The 26,397-nt window shown below is 38.1% G+C and overlaps 1 protein-coding gene across 3 annotated transcripts in view; it reads left to right on the forward strand.

Annotated features, from left to right (window-relative positions):
- The first annotated feature begins 10,029 nt into the window (after positions 1 to 10,029).
- Positions 10,030 to 26,397, forward strand: part of CDADC1 (cytidine and dCMP deaminase domain containing 1) — a 45,934-nt gene continuing 29,566 nt past the window's right edge. For 2 of the 3 annotated variants that reach the window (XR_005647883.1, XM_039839372.1), the window contains exons 1-4: positions 10,030 to 10,234; positions 10,972 to 11,069; positions 18,727 to 18,798; positions 21,819 to 21,996. Coding sequence is in view for 2 of the 3 variants with exons in the window: in XM_039839372.1 (XP_039695306.1) it covers positions 10,153 to 10,234; positions 10,972 to 11,069; positions 18,727 to 18,798; positions 21,819 to 21,996 (430 nt within the window). In the remaining variant the exon portion in view is untranslated. The remainder of the gene's footprint in view (positions 10,235 to 10,971; positions 11,070 to 18,726; positions 18,799 to 21,818; positions 21,997 to 26,397) is intronic. The other variant, XM_039839373.1, reaches the window with a different exon arrangement.

A 26,397-nucleotide genomic window follows, 5' to 3' on the forward strand; every position in this document is an offset into this window, starting at 1 on the left:
GATCCACAGACCAGTGGCATTAGCATCACCTAGGATCTCGTTAAAACGCAGATTTTCAGCCTCTACCCCAAACCTTCCAAATCATAATCTGTATTTTAACAAGATCCCCAAGTAATTTCAAAGCACGTTAATATTTGAGAGGCGTTAATCTGAAGACTAGACTAATGCCACCAGAATCTCTGGGTGTATTTTTTAAGAGCTTCTATCCTTATGCCACCCACACCCACTTCTCACTCCTTTTCTTCCTTTCCTTGTGTTTACCCCAGGATAAAGGAAGAGATACAAAGTCAGTAAACAAAGATACTAAAGGTGGGTTTGGGTGGTGGATTCATATGAAAGTTACTTATTTTCCAACAGAAACTCATGGCTGTGACCCAGTAATGACTCCCTGGCTTTTTGGCTCTCCAGTCCCCTTAATCTCTCCCTGTGGGAGCAGCCCAGCCACTGCCGGTGCTGGGGTCCTTCTGCCTACAGGCCAGGTTGAGCCCACAGTCTCTGCTCATTTTAGTAACTAGGCCACCTTGTGCTCGTCAAAACATGGTCTCTTTTTCTTTTACTTGTTCAATACCTGGTTTGGTTCCTTGCTATCTCGCTCAACTCCTCCAGGACAGGCCTACTCAGCTCTTTGAGGCCCTCTTGGGGTCTTGGGCTCTATCCCTGATTCCTGGACCCCATGTCACCTATGGCCCTGTGGGTAGCTCTGGAGGTATCTACCTGCCATCTCAGGCTTCTACCCAGCACTGGTTGCTGAGATCAGCCAGAATTGCCTTTTAGGTGGGTGGAATGGTCTCCAGGTTCCAGGGAAGGGACGCCTCCTGCACCTTGACTCTGATGAGCCACAACAACAGGCTGCTTGGCCCTGGTGACTTGTGTGCTGGGAGCCCAGCACCTGAGTAAGAAGCTTTGCTGCTGATCCTGTTCTGACTTAGACACGGCCCACAAGCCAGCTTTGTACCCAAGCTCCCTGCGTTGAGAAATCACCTACCGCCTAAGTGCTGAGTCTTTGCACATTGATGTTTTTTAAATCACAAAACTGAAGAAATAAATGTCTGATTTAGAACCTTCTAGAACGTAGGTTATAATAAAAATATATTAAACTGAATTGGTTTATATAATAACCTTAAGAGATGCTAGTTACCTCGGCAAGCCCCGCAGAATATCCCAGGAAGTTTCATTTGAAAATCACATTTAGTGGCCAAATTTGTGGTGTCCTCAAACCAAAAATCACAATAAAGTTCATTCTTTTCTATCACTTCATTTGTGAATGTGACACTGTAGTCAAACTGCTGGCTGCCAAAGAGACACCAGAAGTTTGCTGCTGGATGTCTATTTCCCCCAAGGGCTCTTGTTAAGATAGGACATTTTTAAGAACAACAAATGAAATCAATGAACTAAAAGTCTGTTAATGCACTACAGGACACAAACACTCTACTGGCACTACTGTAACTCCATCCTGCGTGTGTGCCAGTCTCCACACCGTCTGTTTACAAAACAAACACTTGCAAAAGCTCCACTCAAATTTCAAAAGCATCACGTATGCCTGACTACTGAGAAAAGCCCATCTCCTCCAGTTATACCTTTATTCACTGCTCTGAAAAAGGGCCGATATTACATTATTAAATTCTAAAAGTAGTTGCAGTGACTGTTGGGAAAAAGAACTAGGAACATTGCACTTCTGTCACATGGGTGATGACGTAAATGTAAGGACATTAAATGTTGTAAAAGACAACCTATGAATTGTTTCTAAGCATGTGGCTATCAGCTTTGCTTCTTCTTCTTTCTCAAGGCACACTGAACTAAACGATCCTCAAATTTGTGTATTCTCTTTATTTAAACAAATTGTATTCCATAAAGGATATAAGGCAATTTTTTTTTGTATCACTGAGGACTGCATATATAAGGCAATTTATAACATTGCCAAAATAAGATAAAAATTAAGTAAATGGGGAAAGTAGAAACTAAGTAAAAATGAGGGAAGGTAAAGTAAGATTACACCAAAGAGAAAGTGAGGACACAAAATTCATGCCCTGGGGTCTGGTTAGGAAGATTTATGATTCACAGGAGAATTTACCCTGTGGGTACTCCGAAATAATAGCCTGTAAACTGGAAAGTCACGTTGTCCAATAGTGGGGCAAAGGTGTACTGGCCAGCAGGTACCTGCAGACCGAAAGACGAAGCAGGCAACTCCATAGACTGTAATAGAATTCATTACATGGTTAATTTACTTATGAGAAGATTGGGCCCGAGAGGACAGAAGGCCCAGCAGTTTTGTGTAAGTTATTCTCCACTAATAGACCCTTGTTACAGTACATTTTTTATAGTGTAACTCGGGTACTAATGACTGACAGGACAAAGAGACAAAGTTAATGCAGTAGCGCCAGGGACCACACCTCTTGGTGATCTTGTGACAGACGATTGTTTGTAATCAATACTATCACCAGTTTGAGATTTATCTCAGCTGTCATGCCATTTTAGCTGTTACTAACAAAAATATTTATGGCTGCATTTTAAGGAACACAGGTAGATAGAAAGCATTGATATGCCTGCTAAGGACAGTGAAGTTGGTCAGAGGGTCATTGCATGAAACGTAAATCTGGGACACAGAGAAGTTGATTTTGTTCATATTTACATCTATACACTTGTCCTCAATGACAATCTTTACAACAGTACTGAAAGTCATAGGACTTTTCCTATAATGCCAATGAGAAAAGTTATCTCACGCTTGGAAAATGATAAAATGGTGATTATTTGATTTTTTTAATTTTTTTTTTTTTGCTATGCTTTTTCTATTGTTAGAAAATAATATGCCTGCAAGACTGTCAAACAGGACTCTCATTCGATACTCTGGAGGAATGCAAATTTGTTGTCATAGTTCTTTCTTTCTTTTTTTTTTTTAATTAATAACACACAACAGACAGGAGCAATGACAATTTATAGCCCTGTAAGATGAGAGGTTACCTTGCAGAAACTGATAAAGTGTTAGGATTTTAAGTCTAGAAGAAAAGTTAACTCCAAAGATGTTGTGGTTTAATCGGCCTGAAGAAAGTTAATCAGGCGTATTGTATTGGCAGGGGGGTGGGGGTGGGTCAGGGGGAGGTGGTTCGGAATGAGCCACCCCAGAATGTGCCACTTTGACATGTGGATTATTTTGACCTGAAGGCAAACAAGGCCCGGAAGATGCAGGAAAAGCTTCTTACCTTTCTCCTAACTGCCTAAAAGAAAGACAGGGGCCTGTACCAGAAAGACGGCTATTACCAGAAAAAACTTTTTCATCTGAGAGACTTTTCTGCATGGCAGAGCAAACATTTACTTACCAAACATGTGTCCTGCTCGTCTTCCTGCTAAGGGCTTTCCTTGCCTTTGAAGCCTCAGACTCCTACCTTAGGTCAGGATGGTATGTAAGCCTCAACTGCCTGGCTGTTTTTCAGTCTCACATCTGTGTGGGCTCCCTTACATACCTAATCAAAATTGTCTTTTGTCAATTTCTTTTATTACGGGGATGAGAGGGTTGGGCAGTGGGGTCTCAGCTAAGAACCTGGAAGGGTAGAGGGAAAATTGTTTTTCCTCCTCTACAGTATTAGCTATTTTACTTAGAGAGTGCTTTCCTGTCCGACTATTTAAATTTCTGTTTCCCAAATATACTCTGAACTAGGTAGGTCATATTGCTGTCACTGGCGGTTGCCATAGTTATGAGTTAAATGAGGAGTTAAGTGAGTTATATAGGAAAACAATCACACTCATTTGTTTACATATTGTCTGTGGCTGCTTTTGTGACATATGACAGAATGAATGGTCCACAAAGCCTAAAATATTTACCATCTGGCCTTTACAGTAAAACTTAGATACCTGCTCCTAAGCTAGTATGAAAATTTTGCTTTTTAACATGAGTTAATGATGGTAGATGATGTGATACTAAGAAGTACTTGATGGACGCCATTCTACAGAAGGCCAAAACACTACTGCTAAGTACCAGGGACTCCAAATCTCTAGGGCTACACCCAGGAATCTGGGTTTTAACATAGTTTCCAGGTGACTCCTATGCATGTGCAAGTTTGAGACCCAATGGAGCCCTCTGGTCCAGCTGAGTGGTTCTGTACATATTCTGGCTCTGAAGATCTGAAACGGAGCTCAAGACTGCATTTCTAACAAGCTCCCGAGTGATGCTGACAGGTTTTCATTTCCTTACCTGTAGAACAGAGCTGATAAAAATCTGTTTCTTGGGGTGGTTGTGAGTATTAAAGGAAGTAATGAACACTTATATCCTACTTTCATCCCTTTCATGCTATATCTGTTTGAGCAAGTTACTCAATGTCTTGGTTCCTATAAGTAGGGACAATAATAATAACACCTACTTCAGAAGGTTTCTGGAAAGCATAAATGAGATGATATATGTAAATTAGCTAGAGCGAAGCCTAGAACACCGTAAATGCTTAATAATGTAAGATACTATTACTATTATCCGTATTGTCACCTATGGTATCTGATGCATAGCAGGTATTCCGTCAGCGTTAGTTTCTTCTCTATTCCTTCCTTTTCTGTCCTCTAATCCATACCCCTCCCTCTAGCCCCTTCTGTTGATTTCTAATGTGTGTAATTATAGTCCCTCTTCAGGGATGCTGATTCAGAAACACCCGAACAAGGCCAGAGGGCACCACACAAATGAGGACTCAAAAGGAGTTTGGACATGGACTGTGGTGCCTGGGCCCTTCTGCCCACCCCCTTTCAGTGGCCTTGTGGTGGAGCACCTCAGAACAACACTGGAAGGCTTGCCAGTCCTTCTTGTCTCTTAGAGATGCTCCTAAGGTTCCTGGACATTCTTACTTTGTAGCACATTAATCTACGTGGCACCAAGTTTACTTTTCTGAGGACACCATTTAGGACAATATACGGAAAGCCTGAGAAGTGATTTCTCTTTGGTAGTACTGCCCTTCATAACAAAGTGAAAGTTCTATGAAAGGCATCTGGATTTTGTTTCAGGCTTCTCTTCGCTTCCTCAGGGTCTAAGTGCTGCCAGAAACTGCCTTCAGAGAATTGTTTAGGAAAACTTAATTTCTGGATTAGAGTGGTTATAACTTTCCGTGAAATGACCAAATTAGGGCCAGTCGTCCCCACAAGGGTGCACTGGCCACCATTAGTCTCTTTCAGTCCTGTGGCCACCTTATCTCCTTTCCTATCCCTTCCCTTCGAGACAAAAAGGACTGTGGAGGCAGCAGCACAGGGGCTGGGAAGCTAAAGAGGCAACTAGTGTGTACAGGGGAATTGGGGGGTGGGGTGGGGAAGAAAGGAAAAAAGAAAAACTATATTGAGAACAATGGGAGCCAGGTTTCTTGCTGTTGGAGAAGAGATTTATCAAAATGGCAAGGAGGAAGGTAGAAATAACCCTGATGTGCTGGACTGGAACCGAAGACACTGGTGTGAACTCTTAGAGAGATAGAAAGCTATTGAAAGAGATACAGTTATGTGAGTGTGTGTGCATGGTACACATATATAAATATATTTTCTAGATCTGTTCTCTCATAGGATCTAGTAGTAATGACATACCAGCAGCAATGAGCACACGTACTGCCTAGATCTTAGCTTTTAAATATTAAGAGGAACCAGGGCTCCTTGGGGAAATGGTTGATTCTGGGTCTAGGGCAGGGAATGTACAAGATGAGCCTGTATCAAAGAATGATAGGGATGTGTCGAAAAGATAAAGGAGACAACTTGAAGGGGATTTTATCAGCTAAATATGGGACAATTTGAGCATTAAAATAAATGATAACAGATTGCAATGCATTGAATAAAATAAGAATTCACAAGTCCATATCAATGATATCAATGAACAAATGAATGAATGGAGACAAGGGAAATGCTCTTCCTGATGGTAGAAAGACAATTACTAGAGGTAGAAGGCATGATGGAAATAGGAAATCATAACTGGATACCATCATGATGGTGGCTCATTCATGTGGGAATCACCAGCAGACGCTGAAGTCAGTGCGTGGACGTTTAATGGGCATAGGATATTGGCATAGTTGGGGACTATCTCCTCACAAAATACTTACCAATTCCAGAGGGAAAAACAATGACTTCGCACTGTAGGAACCCGACAGGCACTAACTGGCAAGGTGATCAAAATTATGCATCACCAGGGGTGGGGTGTGTTTAGGCCGAGTGGCCTCCTGATGTGATGCATGAAAAAGAGGGCAGTATCACTTTGGAAGCACCCCCACCAAGAATGGATGGCCTGAGTCTGGTTGTGGGGAGACATCGGATTGCCCCCACTTGAGAGAAATCTTACAGAATGAAAGGCCTATACCCTAAAAAAGAAAGAAAGAAAGAAAGAAAGGAAGGAAGGAAGGAAGGAAGGAAGGAAGGAAGGAAGGAAGGAAGGAAGGAAGGAAGGAAAAGGAAGGAAGAAGGAAGGAAGGAAGGAAGGAAGGAAGGAAGGAAGGAAGGAAGGAAGAAGGAAAAAGAAAAAAAGCCTGTTAACATTGTTAAACAGAAGGAAAGACAGGAAATGTTCCAGGTTCAAGGAAACTAACAAGATGCAAATCTTACTGATTCTGGATGGAATGCTGAAGCAGAACAGAAATGGCACATGTTGAAACACTTCTCACTTTTCAAAATTTGAATAGGGTCTATGGATTGGATAGCGGTGTCCTGTTTTGGATGGTTGAATTAGGATGGGTTAGAGAGTTTCCTTGTTTTGGAGAAATGCACACTGGAGTTTTTAGGGGAAGTTGGATATAGTATATGTAACTTGCTCTCCAACGAGAAAAGGAATGTTAGAGGGTGTGCAAATGTGAGAGAGAAAGAATAATAAGAGATAGAACAAATATGTTAAATACTACAGATTCAGGGAGAAGGGAGTATGGGAGTTCTTTTTACTGACAAGCTGTGAAGTAACAGGCAAGGCTCATTTATGAACACTGCATTATTGTTGGAAAATTTGCTGTACTTGCCTTTCCAGCATGTCCCTGATAATACGTTCCACCTCATTGATGTCTGGCTTGCTATGTGACTTGCTCTAAGAGTCATCACTTAGTTCTGCCATCTCTTTTCCTTTTTCCAGGAGAGAAAAATACCCACTTGATATAAAAAGATTATTTATTGATTTTATAAATCATTTTATTAAGCTGGCCTTTGTGGTACTCAGCTAAACTGAGCTTATATATTACTTAGTATTTATGTAGCATTTTTTTCTTAAAATCCTCTTTAGTCTTCTTATTCTTCTTTGCAGCAGAACTATTATTTCCAGTAATATTGTAGATAAAATACCAAAAAAAAAAAAATTTCTGCTACAAAGCACCTAAAAATGCTATATAAAATATGACCGAGCTAGCAAGAAACTTAAGGAACTAGTCTTAGTAGTTAAACTACTCTGAAATTCTAAAGGACTGAAAATGGAATGAAAACAGGAATCCAAAGAGAGATTAAGAGAGCAATAAAGCTACTGGTGTTCTAAGGGTAGATCTTACTCCTAGAGATTAAATATTTTATATACATATATTATATATACAAATATATTAAATATATATAAGATATAGATAGCATATACATATCTGTATCTTTTTATTTTGAAAGAAATTAAGACTCAAAGCAAGTTGCAAAAATTATAGAGTTCTTATGTACCTTTCTCCCAGCTTCCACGATGATAATATCTACATAATCACTGTACATTGGAAAAACCAGAAAAGTGACATTGGTACAAAAAAACTATCAATTTAGGTAAAGACCTTATTTGGATTTTATCAGTTTTTATTTTATTTTCATTTTATTTTTTGGATTTTTACTAGTTTTAATGCACTATTTTTGGTTTTAGGCATATAGTTCTATGAAACTTTTTCATATGTGTAGATATGAGTAACTATCAACACAAAGAAACTCCCTCGTGTCACCTCTTAATAGTCACACCTTCTTCCAAACACAGTCCTCGGCAGCCACTGATCTACTCTCCATTACTATAATAGTTTCACTTTGGGAATGGTACATACATAAATAGAATTATATAGTACCTAACCTGACTTTTTCAGCTCAGCATAACGCCCTGGATGTTCATTAATAGTTCCTTCTTTTTTACTGCTGATTAGTATTTCATTGCACAGATAGTCCTACGATTGTTTTCTAGTCAATCATTGAAGGTTGTTTGGGTTGTTCCCAGTTGTTGACTATTACAGATAAAGCTTCTATGAACATTCATGTAGAGCTTGTGTGAGCATAAGTTTTCATTCTTCTAAAATAAATACCGAGGAATGTGATTGTTGGATGATATGATACGCTATATTTAACTTTATAAGAAACCATCTGTTTTCTAGAATGGCTGTACCATTTTATATTTCCACCAGCAATGTATGAGAATCCAGAGATCCAGCTGCTCTGCATCCTTGCCAGCATTCGGTTCTGTGAGTACCTTTAATTTTAGCCATTCTAATATGTATTCAGTGACATCTTATCATGGTTTTAATTTGCATTTCTTAATGGCTAATAGCGGTGAATATCTTCTCATACGCTCTATTGTCATCTGTATTCCTTCTCTCACAAAGTGACTATTCAAGTCTTTTGCTCATTTCCTGCTCGGTTTGTTTCTTACTCTTGAGTTTAGAGAGGTTTTTTTTTTTTTTTTTTTTTTTATTAGTTTCAAGTATACAGTACATTGGTTAGACATTTATATAGTTTATAAAACGATCCCCCTGATTGCTCTTTCTCTCCTTTGGTTTTCCACCTAGCCAATACATTAATGCTAACTGCATTCCCTATGCCATGCTCCCCATCTCTGTGATCATCTATCTACTACTAATTTGTACTTCTCTAACCCTTCACCCCATTCTCCCAGCCCCGCAAGAGTTGAGAGTTTTTGACATTAAGAGTGAGACCATTTTGAACAAAGTTATGCCAATTAATTTTAAAACTTACATAAAGTGAACAAATTTTGAGAAAAATACAACCAAAAATGGACCAAGAAGAAATTGTCTGAGTAGCCTCTTAACCAAAAAAATATTGAATTAGTAGTCAAGTGTCTTTCCACTTTAGAAAGCACAAGGCTTTTCCAAGAAAGTTTTAATAAACATTCAAGGAACAAGTAATTCCAATCTTACACAAAAGAAAAATAGGAAACACTGCCTAACTCATTTATAAGGGTGGCCTAATCAGGACATCAAAACTAAACAGAGACCATGATAAATTATACACTAAGCTCATTTATGAACATAGATTCAAAAATCTCAAACATGGTTAAATAAATTGGTGTACATAGAACTACAATGAAACAGTGAACAGTAGTGAAAATTAATGAACCACAGCCATATCCTTTAACACTGAAGATTCTCACTTCAGTCTTTTACAAAATGATGTACTTTAATAATGTCCAGCTTTTGCTTCCAAAAGGCAGTTTTTATGTCTTGTTATTTGTCAGTATTTCAAGCTGTGGTAACAAAATGGGTTGGTGGTGGAAACTGGGGAAGGAGGGGCTTCATTTTTAGCTGTGCCTGGGCACTTGTAAAATAATAAAACGCACTTGGCACAAATCTACAATGTTAGGCACTTCTCATATTTTCCAAGGGCCATTTGCTACCTCTTCCTATCCTCACCTTTCTCATAATCACAGTTCCATCTCTTAATGTCTTTATGTGTTTTTAAGCATTCTGTCCCTGTGGTGGTCCGGGCACTAAGCTCCCCAGTACTGGCCAATTTCTGACAGAAATAACCACCTGGACTGCCCAGCTGCCCTCCTTGCGCCTCTGAGATTCTCTAAGACCTTGACCATGAAATGGGTCAGGATTCCAGATCAATTCCCCTTCGCTTTCTAACCAAAACTCTCAAGTCTGCGCAAGTCTCATCGCCCTGTCAGAGTCTGTGCAACCTGGACCTTAGAGACAAAACATCTTCAAGCAACCTTACTTCGGCAAAACCAACGAAGACAGCCAAATACCAAATGATCGATCGCACGGTGCTGAGGCCGAGCGGGCAGACCCGCGCCAACGTGTTTACGCCTCGCTTTGACGTCACACAAAGCGCCGGGAGTGGCTGTCAGGCTCATACGTCATCCGGCTACGCCGAGTTGGCCTTGGCTCTGCCCTTCTCGCTGGAGGCGGGAGGTGGAGCATCTGGGGCCAAGACCATGCCTAAGAGCGAGAGGTGTTCAGTGCAGCAGAAGCCCCTGGGTTTGGGATGAAAGGAGCAGGGCAGATGCAAAATCTGGAGCGCGCGGGGGCTGGGCGGTCAGTCAGCACACAGACTGGCAGCATGACCGGTGAGTGCTTCGGACCCTACTACCGCCACCGCAGCCTTTCGCTCTGCCCTGTGCCTCTGCAGCCGTTCAACTCCGGGTTCCCTGCTTTCCTCTTTGCTTGCAGTTCTGCCCCCTGGATGTCTCCATGCCTTCCAGGGCGCGTCCCTGCCTCGGTCACCTGGACCCCCCTGGCCTGGCTGCACCTGCTTTTGAAGTCGCTCTTACTGCCCGCCCTTCCCCCCTTTACTTTTCCTTCCTGGACCTAGAATGGGAATCGTGGTGATTGACGAGCTGAAAACTACCCAAACCGTGCTTTTGACTAGATTTCTAAATTAAGCGCACGCTGCTTTCCTATATTTCAACTTCTTTACCCTCAAAGGTCACAGCATTTTTAGTATGGTGTTCTAACCGCTGCGCTTGTTGCATCTCCACAGTCCAAAGAGAAGCTTGCTCCACCATGATATCAGATGCAAGGACTTTTCATAACTTCCTTTGCTGCCTTTGGATTGTTCCCATAGCTAGTACCCCCCCCCTTTTTTTCTGTTTCGTGTGGGCGGGAGAAAGAGGGCCCCACTTTGGAAAGTGCAGTTTCTTAGCAGTTTCATGCTAAGAAAGTTTTGATTCTCTTGTCCGCTTCTCTTTTTTCTCTTCTTCCTGCTAAAGAAGCTGAGCTAAAGCTACAGCACCCAGGTACATTGAGCTTAGTTCCTATTTTCATCATTAGTAATATTTTAAAGTGTCTGCCCTCTCTTTCATAGGTCAAATACCAAGGCTTTCTAAAGTCAACCTTTTCACTCTACTCAGTCTGTGGATGGAGCTCTTCCCAGCAGTAGAAGCCCAAAGACAAAAATCTCAGGTATATTTTTCCTCGGATAATTTTAACCACTTAGAAAAGCAATGGTCTAAAATTTTATTTTAGTGCTCCAGTTTCTGTCACACTTAAAAACAAGCTCAAAAACCCTACAATTTGCAAAATATTATTATGATTTAGTGTGATATTTGTAACTCCTGGCTCTAACAGCTCATCTTTCCACTCTAAAAATAGAGTAGTTACCCTCTGATTGTGTCATGTTTATGAGGTAGTAGTGATATTTATGTGTCAATTTGGCCAACTAGATTATTGTCCGTGATGCAGGATGGCAGATTCCCCGGAGTGGAGAGAACTCAAGCCTGCACTAAGAGAGAAAAGGCTTCCTAGCTGAGCATGAGAAAGAATTCAAACACACGCCAAAGTTAGAGTCAAAAGGAAAGTTTATTAGAGAAGGGGTAATACTCCATAGACAGAACGTGGTCTCCTCTAAGAGGCAGAGACAGCCTAAGAGAGACTCAGAGAGACAAAGATGAGAGAGAGAGATGGAGACATTGAGAGACAGTAAAGACAGTCAGAGGGACCCCAGTCGGTTGGAGAATTCAGTTTATATATCATTCTTTAGTTTCTGTGAATTACAGTTTTCTTGTTTTCTGGTGTGGGGAAATGGGTTGTTAGCAATCCCAGCAGAAATCTTCCTTTGTTCTGCAGGTTTCCTTGTGGTCTGGCTGTGGGGCTGATCAGCATATAGCTTGATTTAACATTTTAGTTCTCTTGCTTCCTCCCTATATTATCTATACCACATAATTTATCACTCAATTGTATACCGTTGGCATTTCTTCCAGCAAACTGTAAATTACTTAAGATAGAGACCATGCCTTACTTTACCTGGTATGACCCTTAGCATCTACTCTTGTAATTGGTAATCTAGAATGCTGTTTGGTTTCTTGTTCCATGTAAGTAGTCCCTTTTTAGATCTCAAAAGATACGATGAAAGCAGGTTAGGAATGTATAGTAAGAATAATCATAAAAGCCAATGTGTCAAAAGTATGTACAACCTACATTTTTTCTTTCTCCTGTCCTTGGGGTGCCAAAGTATTAGGTTCTTAACATTTTGGTTTGGTAGATTTGAAAGTTTGGAGTATTGTCATTAATTTTTAGGGGGCCAAAGTCATATTGTAGAAGATAGCATTAGGTTAAATTAAGCATTTAAGACATTTTTGAAAACAGAAGAAAAGTGGGGGAAATTACCTATGGCTTCTGACCATTCTAACAATATCACTTTTAATGTTTTAGTGCTTTCATTTAATCTTTTTTAAAGCACAGCTGGTTGTTTTTTTTCCTCTTATAACGTTTTAATTGTATACTGCCTATGTTTATTGAAGTTTCCAACTTACCAATAATTCTGCTGAAAAGTTGCTTCAGATTTTCTTTCTTTACCGAATGACTTTTTGTAAACCCTTAAATTCCCACAGTACTCTTATGAGATCATTCATAACCATCCTCTTTTTCATTTTTAATGTCTTCTTTACTGTGGATAAAGTTATGTGCTTGGAACTAGAGATACAAAAAGAAAAAACACAGCCCTTACTTTCTAATGCGAACAAAAACTAGGCATTTAAACAATTAAGATACAATTAGATGGTGGAGTCAAATACAATATATAAACAGAGATGCTACTAAGACTGAAAACTGAGGGCCAGACTTTAAATGGTCAAGTGAGGGAGAGATTCTCAAGGTAGGTTGCATTTGCACTGAGACAAGAAAAATGAGTAGATATTTGCTGTGAGTACTCACAGACCCAGGAAAAAGCCCTGAGACTGAAAATCTACCTCTGCAAGTGGAGAACAGGGACAGACCCAAGAAAGAGGCTGGTCTCTAGTCTGGTAATTAATAGAGTTTATTAAGGGAAGCTTACATAGGAGGCATGTTTTGGATGACTACAATACAAAATGGATCCCTACGCACTTGGCAGGTACCAGAAAATTATACAGGCTAAAGGAGTAGACAGTCACAAGTACAAGTACGTGGATTCTACTTGACATGAGTGACCAGATCAGGACAACAACCTGTTCAGGAACCAACACGTAGCAGGAGGTGGGGGAGGGGTGCTGACTTATGTCAGAATGAGCATCAATTACCATTAGACAGTTTCCAAGGAGGGTTTGCTGAAAGCAACCTCTGTTCTTGCCGAGGTCCAGCTTTCGGGACAGACAGTGGTCGTGTCACAGAACAGTCTTTCCTTTACATTTGCCAAGCCAAGGAACTCCATATGGAAAAGCTTGTAGAAGTGAGAGAATTTGTAGTCCACATGTCAGAGGGTAATGCTGGGTGGAGGGAAGATACCGAAGACGAGTTTTGTAAGTACACAGGAATCAGAATGTAAAAGACATTTTTATACCTTGCAAGAGAGTTCAGATTGTATCCTGTAAGTATTGGGATTGCATTGAGGAATATTAACAAGGACTTAGGGAATTCTCTTTTTAAATTAAGACTTTATTTTTTTAGAGCACTTTCAGGTTCACAGCAAAACTAAGGGAAAAAGTACACAGATTTTTCATATACCTTCTGCCTCACACATGAATAGCCTTCCCTATTATCTGCATTCCGCCAGAGGGGTACATTTGTTTCAGCTGATAAGCCAACACTGACACATCATGATTACTCAGAGTCTATAGTTTACATTAAGGTTCACTCTTGGTGTTGTACATTCTATGGATTTGGACAAATGTATGACATTTATCCATCATTATGGTATCATGCAGAGTATTTTCATTGGCCTAAAAATATTCTGTGCTCCACTTATTCATTCTTCCCCAGCCCCCCAGCCCCTTATTTTTTTGTTAGTGTCTCCATAGTTTTATCTTTCTCCAAATGTCATATAGTTGGAATCACACAGTATGTAGCCTTTTCAGACTGACTTCTTTCATTTAGCAACATGTATTTAAGGTTTCTTCTTGTCCTTTCATAGCTTGATAGCTCATTTCTTTTTAGCATTGAATAAGATTCCATTCTCTGACTGTTCCACAGTTTATGTATCCATTCATCTACTAAAGGACATCTTGGTTGTTTCCAAGTTATGGCAATTATGAATGAAGCTGCTATAAATATCTGGGTGCAGGTTTTTGTGTGGACTTAAGTTTTCAACTCTTTGGGCAAATACCAAGTAGTGTGATTGCTGGATTGTATGTTAAAAGTATGTGTAGTTTTGTAAGAAATCACCAAACTGTCTTCCAAAGTGACTGTACCAGTTTGCATTCCACCAGCTAAGAATGAGAATTCCTGTTTCTTCATATCCTCTCCAGCATTTGGTGTTGTCAGTGTTCTGGATTTTGGTCATTCTAATAGGCACGTAGGTATCTTATTGTTGTTTTCATTTGCATTTCCCTGATGACATGTGATGTGGTACATTCTTTCATACGCTTATTTGCTATCTAATTTTCAGTGAGGTATCCATTAAGGTTCTCTGGCCCATATTTTAGTCAGGTTGTTTGTTTTATTCTTAAATTTCAAGAGTTCTTTGTATATTTTGGATAATCTTTCATCTGATGTCTTTTGCAATATTTTCTCTCAATCGTGGCCTGCCTTCTCATTCTCTTGATATTGTCTTTTGCAGAGCAGTTTTTAATTTTAATGAAGTCCAGTTTATTATTGATTTATTTCAAGGATCATGCCTTTGGTGTTGTATCTAAAAAGTCATGGCCATACCTTAGGTTTTTTTTCTATGTTATCTTCTGAAGTTTTGCACTTCGCATTCAGATCTGTGATCCATTTTCAGTTAATTTTGTGAAAGATGTAAGGTCTTTGTGTACATAGGGAATTTACTTTTCATGATAAAATGATATCTCTTGAAATAGTTTCCTCTTCCAATTCTTATGTAAAATGTTTTATAAATAGTATAACATTATTAAAAATGTTATGCATTTTTATTCCCTATTTGTCAGCCACTACCCCAACCCCCACCCTGGCTCTACATATTATAACAGTTTTGAGAAGGCTCTTTATTGCCTTGTTCTTTCGACTTCTTGATAGTTTAGTATTATTTTGTGTAAGTAGAAGATTTTCAAACTATTGGATGTTTTGAGTTTGTTTGTTTGTTTGCAGATAAAATTTGTCTTGAAGATACAAATTAAAAGCAAACGTTTAGAAATTTAAGGCTTTTTAAAAATGCATTTAAAAAGCTGGGCTTGTTAGTGTGAAGGAGAAAGAAACTTTTCTCTGCCCTTCTAGGTTCTTTCAAACTTTTCTCTGCCCTTCTAGGCCCAATAATCAAATGGACATGAGGCAGCTTAACAAGAGAAGGTGACCAAATTTAATTACGTACATATGTATGGGAACCGCACATATATGAGAGGTTCAGAGATAGAAAGGAAAAATGAGGTATATATGATGTTCTCAGCGAAGGATAAGGCAAGGCACCTTGAGACTTCAGAGGAGTGGAAGGTCATTCTCAGGATGATAAGAGCAGATGTTCAGTAATTAGAAGTTTTCCCTGCCCTATAGATTGGTCATAAAAAGTTATTTTTGGCGATAACTTTTATTATGGGCAAGGCACCTATTTTAAATTCTTTAAGGGTGAAGTAAAAGTTTCTCATGAGCCAGCAGGGTCTCAATTGCCTTCAGCTTAAAATAGTTTACATGCCAAAGTGGCATATCTTGGGAAGGCCTGTTCTGAACCCTTTCTTCAGGGATTGAGTACTAGTTTTGAAGAAACTTTTTTTAATATCAAAATTTGATCTCATTTTAATTCTTTTATATATATTAGTATACTGTAAGATGGATAGATAGATAGGTAGATAGAGCTATAGCTATATATCAAGAATACATCCTCTGCAGAAATTAAGTATTTTTGACAGGCATGTTAAAATAAATAAGTAATTCCAGTATTAATTGCACATGATGTTCATAGGGTTGAGTAAGACTTTTTTCCTATTAAGAAAAAATGTTCTTCAAGCTAAAGTAATGTTTATTCCACTTAAATTTATTATACTGCTTTTGCTATACAAAGTAAATCACAGAAACTCTAGGATGCAATTTGACATGTAATTGTATTGGAAACATTGCTTTTGACACTTTACCAGCCTTTTGTCTTTTTAAAATACAATATGTATTACTAAAGTTATATATGTTTATTATTTATAAAATAGACAGAAGAAAAAAATTCCTCATAATTTTACTACCTAGAGACTACTGACATTTTTTTGTGTTGTTTCTCAGTGTTTTTTCTCTATTCCCTTTACTCATTTGAGATTATTTAATTCCAGATCATCTCCCCTTTTCCACTTAACATAAGAAAATTCTTACACTATAATACTATTACAAACGTTGGAGCAGTAACTTAGTCTAATGGTTTAAGAGTAGCCGGTGGTTTTGTAATTAGCCTGCCTGGGTTCAAATCCTTGCTCTGCCTTTTACTAGCTATGTAATCTTGGGTAACTTACTTTACCTCTCTGTGTCAACTTCCTCATCTGTAAAATGGAATGTTATAGTACATATGACATGGGGCTTTTATGAAAAAATAATGATTTCATATTTGTAAAGCTCTTAGTGCCAGGCACATACTATGTACTGTGTTTATTATCATTTTGTATAACATCCCTCTGTATCAATGTACCATGTCTCTTCCCTTATTACTGCACATTTAAATTGTCTGTAATTTTTACCTGCCTTAGCGTATTATTAGCTAACAACCACTTATAAATAAATACAGTAGTCTCCGTTTATCTGTGGTTTTGCTTTCTACGGTTTCAGTTACCTACAGTCAACCAAGGTTTGAAAGTATTAAATGGAAAATTCTAGGAAGAAACAACTTATACATTTTAAATTGCACATCGTTTTGAGTAGCATAATAAAATCTTGTGCCATCCTGCTGTCCTGGCTGGGATGTGAATCCACACTGTATATGCTCTCCATCTGTTAGTCACTTAGTAGCCACCTCAGTTTTCAGATTGACTGTCGCAGTATCACAGTGCTTGTGTTTAGGTAACCCTTATTTTACTAAATAATGCCACATTCACATAACTTTTCTTATAGTATATTGTTAAAATTGGTCTATTTTATTATTTTTGTTAATCTCTTACTGTGTCTAATTTATAAATTAAACTTTATCGTAGGTATGTCTGTATAAGAAAAAACAATAGATACAGGGTTCAGTACTATCCACGGTTCAGGCATCCACTGGCATCTTGGAATGTATCCCCTGAAGATAAGAGGGGACTACAGTATAACTGATATCCGCGATTTTCTGTGTTGTCAAATGTACACACTGTGTGGGTGCTCCTTGAGGATTTTTCAGCAAGGTATAAATCAAGTATAAACACTTATCATTTTTAAGAATCCTGTCTAAAACTAGATAAATAAATGGGAGAGAAAGTATTGTTTATGAAACTTCTGGGGAAAAAACTCACAAAAGTTTTGGAATAGAAATCAAGCTCTGCTGAAAATGAGTGTCATTTAAAAATAATTATCTCTCCTATTGGTTCATAGTTTATCATTTCATTTAAATTAGAGTTGCCTGAATTTACCAGCCTTAGTTGCCTGAGTATTACTTTAGTATAGGAATTAGAATAGCTGCATTGTTCTCTCATTTTTCTCTACACATCACATATTGTCCCTCTCTCCCAACTCTTCTCATTTTGTCCTACTACCTATTTTCTTTTTTTTTCCTGCTACCTAATTTCATTATTAAAGGTCTTACTGTACTTTTCTAGAACAGAAGCAGTGTAGCATAATGATTAAGGCAATGGATTTGGGGCTCAGATCCTGGCATACCCATTTATTAGATGTGTGACCATGGTCAAGTTATTTAATCTACCTCAGCCACAATTTTCGCATTTGTAAAATAGGAAAAATAGTAGCTACCTCATAAAATTGTGAGGGTTAAATGAGATAATTTAGGGCTTGGTACATGGTAAACACTCAGTAAATGTTAGGTACTGTTGTTATTACCACTTATAATTGTCATCACACTGCTACCATTCAACATTTCACTACCAACATCATCACTTCTACTTTCTGTTCTGCTTGAATAGAAACTTCATTCCCAGAACATGACTTTTGTTGTAAACTTCCTAGAGGTCATAAGACTAAGATGTCAACATTCACCAAGTTTGCCATTCCAGCTTGCAAACTTCTTCGTGATTACATTGGGCCCACTCACATAATCCAGAATAGTCTCCCTATCTCAAGGTCAGGTGATCAGCAGCTTTAATTCCATCTGCAAGCTTGCCATGGTAACATAACATAGCCACAGGCTCCAAGGATTGGGGCTGGGAGGTCTTTGGGGGACTGTTATTCTGCCTGCCATAATCCATATCTAATGCTTTTGCTCCATCGTTTCTTCCCAAGTCCAGTTAATTTACCAGTGTTCCCCTTTAGTCTTTCTTAGCCATGGCCACACTCTGGACTTTTCTATGGCTCAAAACTGCCCTAACTCTGAAATCTTAAACTACAGAATTTCCTGACCACAATTTCTAGTCTTGTGTTTTAAAAAAGTATGCAGAGGCCAGAATAAAAAGGCCTCTTTTATTAGGTTAAGTAGTATTCTAAACAAAGCAGGAAGTCAATGCAGAGGTTCATTAAGAAAAAAAAAAGAATGGTCCAAAGCCAAGGAAACCAATCTTTAAATAGGAAATATTGAATTAATCATGTGTCTATATACTAATCTTCCCCCTTCCCCCCACTCCCTTAATCTGCTTTTAATTAGGAAAAGGAAGAGGGAAAGCATGGACCCTTAGGAGATAATGAGATGGCCAGAGTATCTACTGACAAAAAACAGGTGGATATTTATGATTTTAAGAAAAGACATATATGCTCATGATGAAGCAAAAGGAATGGTGTATTGTAGAATAAGTCCCTCTTATATTCAGGTTCCCTGTTCCCACTTTCAAAGGAGTTTCTTGTAGACTCTTGTAAAAATTTTCTGTGCATTTACAAGACTAAACATGTCTCTCTCATAAGAAACAAAACCCCAGGTTATTCTATAATATGCTCCTACAATTTCCTCTTTTTTTTTCTAATTTTCACATTTTACTCTTGACACATTCCTATATTAGTTCATATATGTTGAGAAACACTCTTCTGTGGTTCTTTCAAATTCCAACACATCTTGCTGGTTTAAAGAATGCAGGGCCCTAACTGCTCTTTACCTAGTCCGTTTTTCAGAGTTGTGTTTGTACTAAACAACCTTGAGATTGAGGTAATGTCTCCCTCTGGGACAAAGCATGAGTTTGCTTACTGTCCAGGATCCCCAAGCTTGGTGTTCTTCTTCTCTGATATAACCTACGTCATGTCCATGGGCCCCTCTGCCTGACTCACGGGGATTTTGTGGACAGAACATGCTGCTTGCTGAGCTGTGAATGACAATTTTTTGTCTGTGACCTAGGAATTTTATGTCTTCTGCTAGCATCCATGAAACAGTAATAGGCTAACTTACTAACTAATAGGGTAAAATCAAACCCAGACCTGACAAGATGAACCTTATTCTTTTTAATATTGCATAATATTCCCTGTTCTTTTAACCTTTGCGTTTTCCAGAAAGATTGTGATACATCGAGTGTGGAGTAGAGGCTAAACATGTATATTTTGAAAGAAACTACCTTAATGATTCTGATGTACATTCCTGAAGATTTCCTGGTTAGTTCTGAGAGTCACAATCTAAAATACCCAACAAGAATATAGAAATAATTTGTCTCAAAATATTTAGATGTTTTTAATTACAAGAAAGGCAAAGGTAAAAAAGTAGTGACTCACCATTTGGGTAAATTTACTAGTTCATATACAAAATGGACCGCCCTCTTTCGCGTATGTGTTAGTGTACAACTCTGTGACTAGGATTACATAGATGACTTGCCAAGATGTTAGTGAAATGAAGCAAAATCAGGATCCAGAGCAGTGATTCACTCAAAAAGTTCAGCCTTCTGGGAGCTGTAGCCAGTGGAAGTACCAAAATGGAGTGCAGCTTAGGCTTTTATTTTGTTTTGTTTTAAGTTTGAGATGAAAAAAAAATCTTTGTCTCAAACTTGATATTTTGGCCTTAGCTGGAAACAAAATGAAAAAAAAATTTTTTTCGGAGGTAAAAAGTACTCTAGACAAAAAAGTGGTAAATAAACTTGACCTAAATTTTATTAGCTGTTCTAATAAAAAATAAATTGATGAGTATGCTTCCCATTTATTAGGAACAATTTTTTAAAAAGTCTTTAGTGGTCAAGGTTACTGGCTTTCTCTCCATTTAACTACTTACAAAATTTAAAACTAAAATTATTCAATTGCAGCCATTGGTCACAGTTGGTTCAGTTTAATAAAATGAGCTTCAGCATGCTGAGGTCTTTTGATAAAGCCTCATCAGTTCTTTCCCAAAGTTACAAGGGGAAAGGGTTCACAAATTCAAGGTAATTTTAAAGCTTATTTTAAAAGCCAATATAGGTAGATTTTTCATATTCTAGATTTTTTTTTGGTACAAATATTGTAAATGAAAGATTTTTGTATTCCTTTTAAATGTCGTTATAGTTTAGGAGGTGGTCGGATAACTCAGAAATGGAATTCTATAAAATCTTATCTATTCTTTCTTTTTAGGCATTTCACAAAATATTCTTCATGGTGTCAAACATCAATACTCATAACCGAAACTTGACTATTTTAGTGAATATAGCTTTGGTCTAATCTTTAAAGTGATTTCAAATGTGCCCTTTTGGGGATAACTGTAGAGTAAAATGCCTTTGAAAAGGAGGAGGAATAATGGATCCGGTTCTCAGCCCAAGTTCCCCTCGTATTGTAACAATGTAACAATCTATTCCAAACCCAAGGACTGAGTTTACTTACGCTGTGAAAACAGCAAAGACTATTCTGTACAACTGATTTTTACCTTAGTCTGTTTATCTGTGATTGTTAACACCAGCTTTTTTGACTAGTTAGTTATCTGTATAAGTTAGGATACTTTAGGTTTAAAGTAATAACTCTTAAGAACCCCAGCCTCCAGCGCTTGAAGCATAGTTAGCCCCATCTACTACCTGTGGGTGGGATACCGCTGAGATAGCTCTAGCCTACTGCTCTGGCTTTGAGTTCTCTCTTCCTAACACCTGAAAGTATGTCTTACATTCTTTTGAGCTTGATTATGCATTTAAAAACATTTTTTTATTATAAATAATTTACATATTCGTGGGAGGTGGCACCTAATTACATTATTAGTCTAGGCTGCCGTAGTGCTAAAAATCGGTAGACCCAGTCTTTAGAAAGAAGTTGAGAATTATCTTTATTTTAATCAGTATTTAAAGTATTTTAAAATTTAAGGTGACCTCTGTTTTAGTTCTGCCTTTTACCATCTGTGGGTTTTTCAGAAATTATGTAAACTTTCTGGGCTTTGCTTATTCATGTGTAAAATCACAGTTTTCCAAATTTTTCTTTATGACCATCTAGAAGCCATTATAATACTTAAATAGTCCTAGACTAGATGCTGTAAGAAACAAGTCAACTTAACTTAGTTCTTGCTCTTTACTAGGTCAAAATAGATTCCTTTTTCACTAAGACAGATTAATGATAATTAAATGCTTAATTGTTTGGTTAAGAAACCCTAGATTTAAAAAAAAAAAAAAAAAGGAAAAAAGAAACCCTAGATTTAGACCATTTCTGGTATAAAGTCAACATTAAACATTCAGAAAAATTTTGGGACCTAATAAAAAATGTGTACTATGTTCAGATAAAGCAATAAACACTAATTTTATTTTATTAATAAATCAAGTATAATTCATGATATCTTTAGCTACTATAACTAATAAATTATTATTTTGTATTTTAATGTAGGTGAAGAAAACTGGTCTTGTGGTGGTGAAAAACATGAAAATTGTTGGCCTTCACTGTTCAAGTGAAGATTTACATGCTGGGAAAATTGCTCTTATAAAACATGGGTCAAGGCTGAAAAACTGTGATCTTTATTTTTCCAGAAAACCATGTTCTGCTTGTTTGAAAATGATCGTAAATGGTAAGTGCAGATAAGGCTTTGTTGGGGATTGCTAGCATTTATCAGAAAACGGTCAGTGGAAACAGAGATAATTTAGAAATATAAAAATATCTCTGAAGACAGTTTGATATACTATAAGAAGAGTCACAAAGCGTGAATTCTGGTCTCAGCTCTGTCACTACCTAGTTAGATGATCCTTCATGTATTAGTAGACTAATGTTAGCTATTAAAACAAATAAAACACCAACATTTCGGTGGCAAATATAATAGGTATTTATAACTGCTGTACAATTGTACCCCGTTATCCATGGGGGATACATTTCAAGACCCCCATGGATGCCTGAAACAATGGGTAGTACTGAACCCTTTATATATTATGTGTTTCCTATGTATACATACTTGTTCACTTAAAGGAAGCACTTTACAGTTTCTCTTCGGCACATCCGAATTACCAACATCCCTACTCTAGCGCTTTGGGGCTATTATTAAGTTAAAATGGTAGTTAAACACAAGCACTGTGATAGATACCATGATTCTGCAAGAGTCAAACTGATAACCTAGATGGCTACTAAGTGACTAATGGGCAAAGAACATACACAGTGTAGAGATGATTCACGTCACGTGGGATGGAGTGGGACCAGGAGAGATTTTGTCACACTACTCAGATTGGTGCACAACTTAAAACTTATGAATTGTTTATCTCTGGTATTTTCCATTTAATATTTTGGGACCATCATTGACTGTGGGTAACTGAAACCATAGAAAGTGAAACTGCAGAGAAGGGGGAACGACTGTAACAGCCCAGTGTGGGTGCTGCCGAACAGCAAGCAGCTTTGTCCACGTGGTTGATGCGTGGGTCTAGGCACCTTCTGTCCTCTTACTACTGCCATCCCCTAGGGCCTTGAGTCCTCTGACTCCAGACTGAGAAAGAGAATAGAGAAGGCATACCTGCTCTTAAAAATGCTGGCCCGGAAGTCACACACATCATTTCTGTTCCTGTCTGTTGTGGAGCTGTGGTTCCTGGCTGGGCAGCTGCCTCCCAGTGACCACTACACTTTGGAAGGAGAAGCACAGTTAATGTATAGCCACCTGTCTCTGCCACACTCAGCTACTCACTAAGCCCTTTGTGCTTATGATTCTGTTTTGCCCCCAGGTAAGAATACAGACTATTTTCCCATTTTAAAAAATTATATCTTTTTTCATAGGCCCTGTGATACAGTGATTTATGATATGGATAATAGATCTGGTCTTCATCCCATTCTTGGCACAGACCAACTAAAACCCCTTGAAAATTTCTAAGTGATTAGAATGATAAAGGTGTCTTTTGTTATTCATATCAAGCCCCTGTCAACCATACCTCAGTTTCTGTTAATGAAGTCACTTTTAGAAAACCCCTGTGGGTGGGTCTTGGTTGCTGGGGGACCAATAAGTGATTAGAGAGTTGGAACTTTCAGCCTCACACCCTAAATCTCTGGGAAGGAGAGAGGGGCTGGAGTTTGAGTTTAGTTACCAATGGCCAATGATTTAATTAACCATGCTTATATAAAGCAGCCTCCTTCAGAGATCTTCTGGGGTAAAAAAATAAATAAACAAAAGGCTAATATAGTTCCTTATCCTTTCCCTCAAAGTGTTATTGGGGCCAAAACTAACAATTTAATGTAACATATCATCTAGTATCAAATGAGTGATACAGGCTGTAAGTGATAGATGATCTTAGAGGAGAAATTGTGATCCCTGCAGGTTGGCATGTTATGAAAGGCTAGGACTTAAGCTACGTCTCGATGGGTAGAGGAGGAGAAACACATCCCTGGTCATGGGACAGCACATGTGGGGTCATCAAAGTTCTGGGGGTCAGTGTTTGAAATGGAGAATTATTCTTGGAGAGAATAGTGGCAGATGGATTATAATGATAGGCTGGGGCTTTAGTGGAGGACTTTGGAAAACTGTATGGCCTTTAGGCTCTATCTTATAGAACAGAGGTCCCAAACTTATTTTGAAGAAGAGCTATTTTTATTTACATAAAATTCTTAAGAGTAGTGATCAGATCGGTGGTGAAGGCAGTGCCTTTGAACGACAGGTGGAAGCACTTCCAGAAGAAATGGTCAGCTGGCTAGAGCCTTCTGGCCTGCAACAAGTATTTCAAGCAGGTAGATATTATGATAGTTGTTAGATTCTACAGTCCTTCCCCTGCTTTTGCGAGTAGAAAACAGGTAAGATAGTGGTAGTGGCATTTTTTTTCTTTTTCCAATTAACTGGGCAGATTGGATATTTATTGTATCACTTGTGTTAATTAACCCATAAATCCTATTCTAGATCATGTGGAACCAGTTGAAGATTTTTGAGCAGGATGTAACATATTAAGGTTATTTTTTGTTATCAAATTAGAACATGGAAAGATAAGTGGTTGAGAGCATAATTAGTAGACTGTTGCATTGGGCAGGGTATAAAATAGGTTTCAGAGGGTGGCATTGATGTAGAAAGGAAAGAATGTGAAAGAACCAAAACATTTTTTGACTGATCTCTTCTAGAGTCACGGGAGAAAACTGAATGAAAGATAGTTGTGTTTTGTGCTGACTATGCTGAAAGCACTCTTAATAGCCTCAGAGCCAAGAATTAGAAAAATAGGGGAGTGCAAGTTACTGACCACTACTGGATGTCTTTGAGTTAAGACATTTAAACCTGGCAAAAGAGATAATGAAGTGTTGAAAATTAGAAAGGACCTACAATGGAAATGCTTTTATGTTAGTGTTAGACCCATATATAAATAAAATTGGCTATGTTAGATCAGTGTCGTATCTTTGGAAGTGACATGGTTTAACACCATGCTATAGCTAAATTACTCTAGTTACAATTATTTTCTAGTTACAATTATTACATCAGTTACATAGCTATAGCTAAATTACTCTAGTTACAATTATTTTCTAGTTACAATTATTACATCAGTTACATAGCAAACATTTCCAAAATACAGTGGTTCTCATTGTGATCTGTGGACTCCTAATGTTCCACAAGGTCAAAAGTTTTCATAGTGCTGCTACATTTATACTAATGCACCAAAACAGTGATGAGTAAAACTACTGTTGCCTAATAAGAATCAAAGCAGTAGAAATCATTATACTCTTCACGTCCACATACTTGGAGTTAAAAAAAAAAAAGGTTTTATGTAAGAATATCTTAGATGAAACATAAAAGTTATTAGTTTTATTAAATCCCAACCCTTGAGTACACATCTTTATAATATTCTGTGTGAGAAAATAGGAGGTAGACATGAAGCACTTTTGCTACAAACCTGAGTATGAAGATTGCTTTATGGAAAACCACCTATGCAATTGTTTGAGTTATGAACTGAATTAGCCACTTTTTTCATGGAACACAAACTATAATTACTTGAACTCGGCCATTTGGCAGACATTTTCTCAAAAGTGAATGACATGAACCTGTTACTTCCAGGAAAACAACTGACAGTATTCGTTACCAATGATAAAATTTGAGTCTTCAAGTGAAAATTAGAATTTTTAAAAACTTGATATATCCACTATCATGAGCTTACAGCTTCCCAAAAGACTTAAAGACTTTTCTGGATGAGATTGTTGGTGACATTAATAATCAAATTTAAAAATATACATACTGTGAAAATTATAAACCAGTGTTTTTCAGATGACCAAAGCACAATGCTACAAAATCATACAATGAATGAAGGAACCATTCTAAGTGCAAAATAGACTAATGGACTTTAATGTACAATTCATTGATATGAGTTCAGACTCTATACTGTAACTAATCTTTAAGACACAGTCCTTTGTCAAATTTTTATGTAGTGTCAAAGAAGAATATTTACAACTACATATCTGTGTGAGGCTGGATACTTCATATACGTCAATGAAAACCTATCACAGCAGATTGAAAGCAGCAGCAGATTTGAGAATCCAGATGTCTGCTATTAAGCCAGATAATAGATTTGTAAAAATTTAAAACAGGGGACGGAAAAAAAATGTCATAGATGATAGAGGCTCTGTTCATCCCTCTGGCAACCAAATCAAAGTTGTGACAGAAACAAGAAGCAAATGGCAAGGAAAAATCGCCTGGGATCTAGGTGAACAAGTCATACAGCTAGAGAGAAATCTAAGAAATCACCAGAAGGTAGGATGGGCTGTGTCCATGAGCGGACTTTCGCAGTGACTGACCTGATTTCTCTGAGCACCAGGGCTGGTTCGGCTATGCAGGGACTTATAGGGGGACACTGAGTCATCGGAATGAGGGCCCCGGTGAGACTCGCTCTGTACAGAAGTGCTGGTGGTATCCATTGTTCCTCTGTTGAGTCCGCCCCGCTCCCAGTGAGCAGACTCAGTGCTGCCATAGCATCAAACTGGATAACAGAGGTCACTTCACCCAGAGGATTCTCTGAAACTCTGCCTCTCCCAT

This window comes from Pteropus medius, unplaced genomic scaffold (genome assembly GCF_902729225.1).
Source record: "Pteropus medius unplaced genomic scaffold, Ma_sr-lr_union100, whole genome shotgun sequence".
NCBI lineage: Eukaryota > Metazoa > Chordata > Mammalia > Chiroptera > Pteropodidae > Pteropus > Pteropus medius.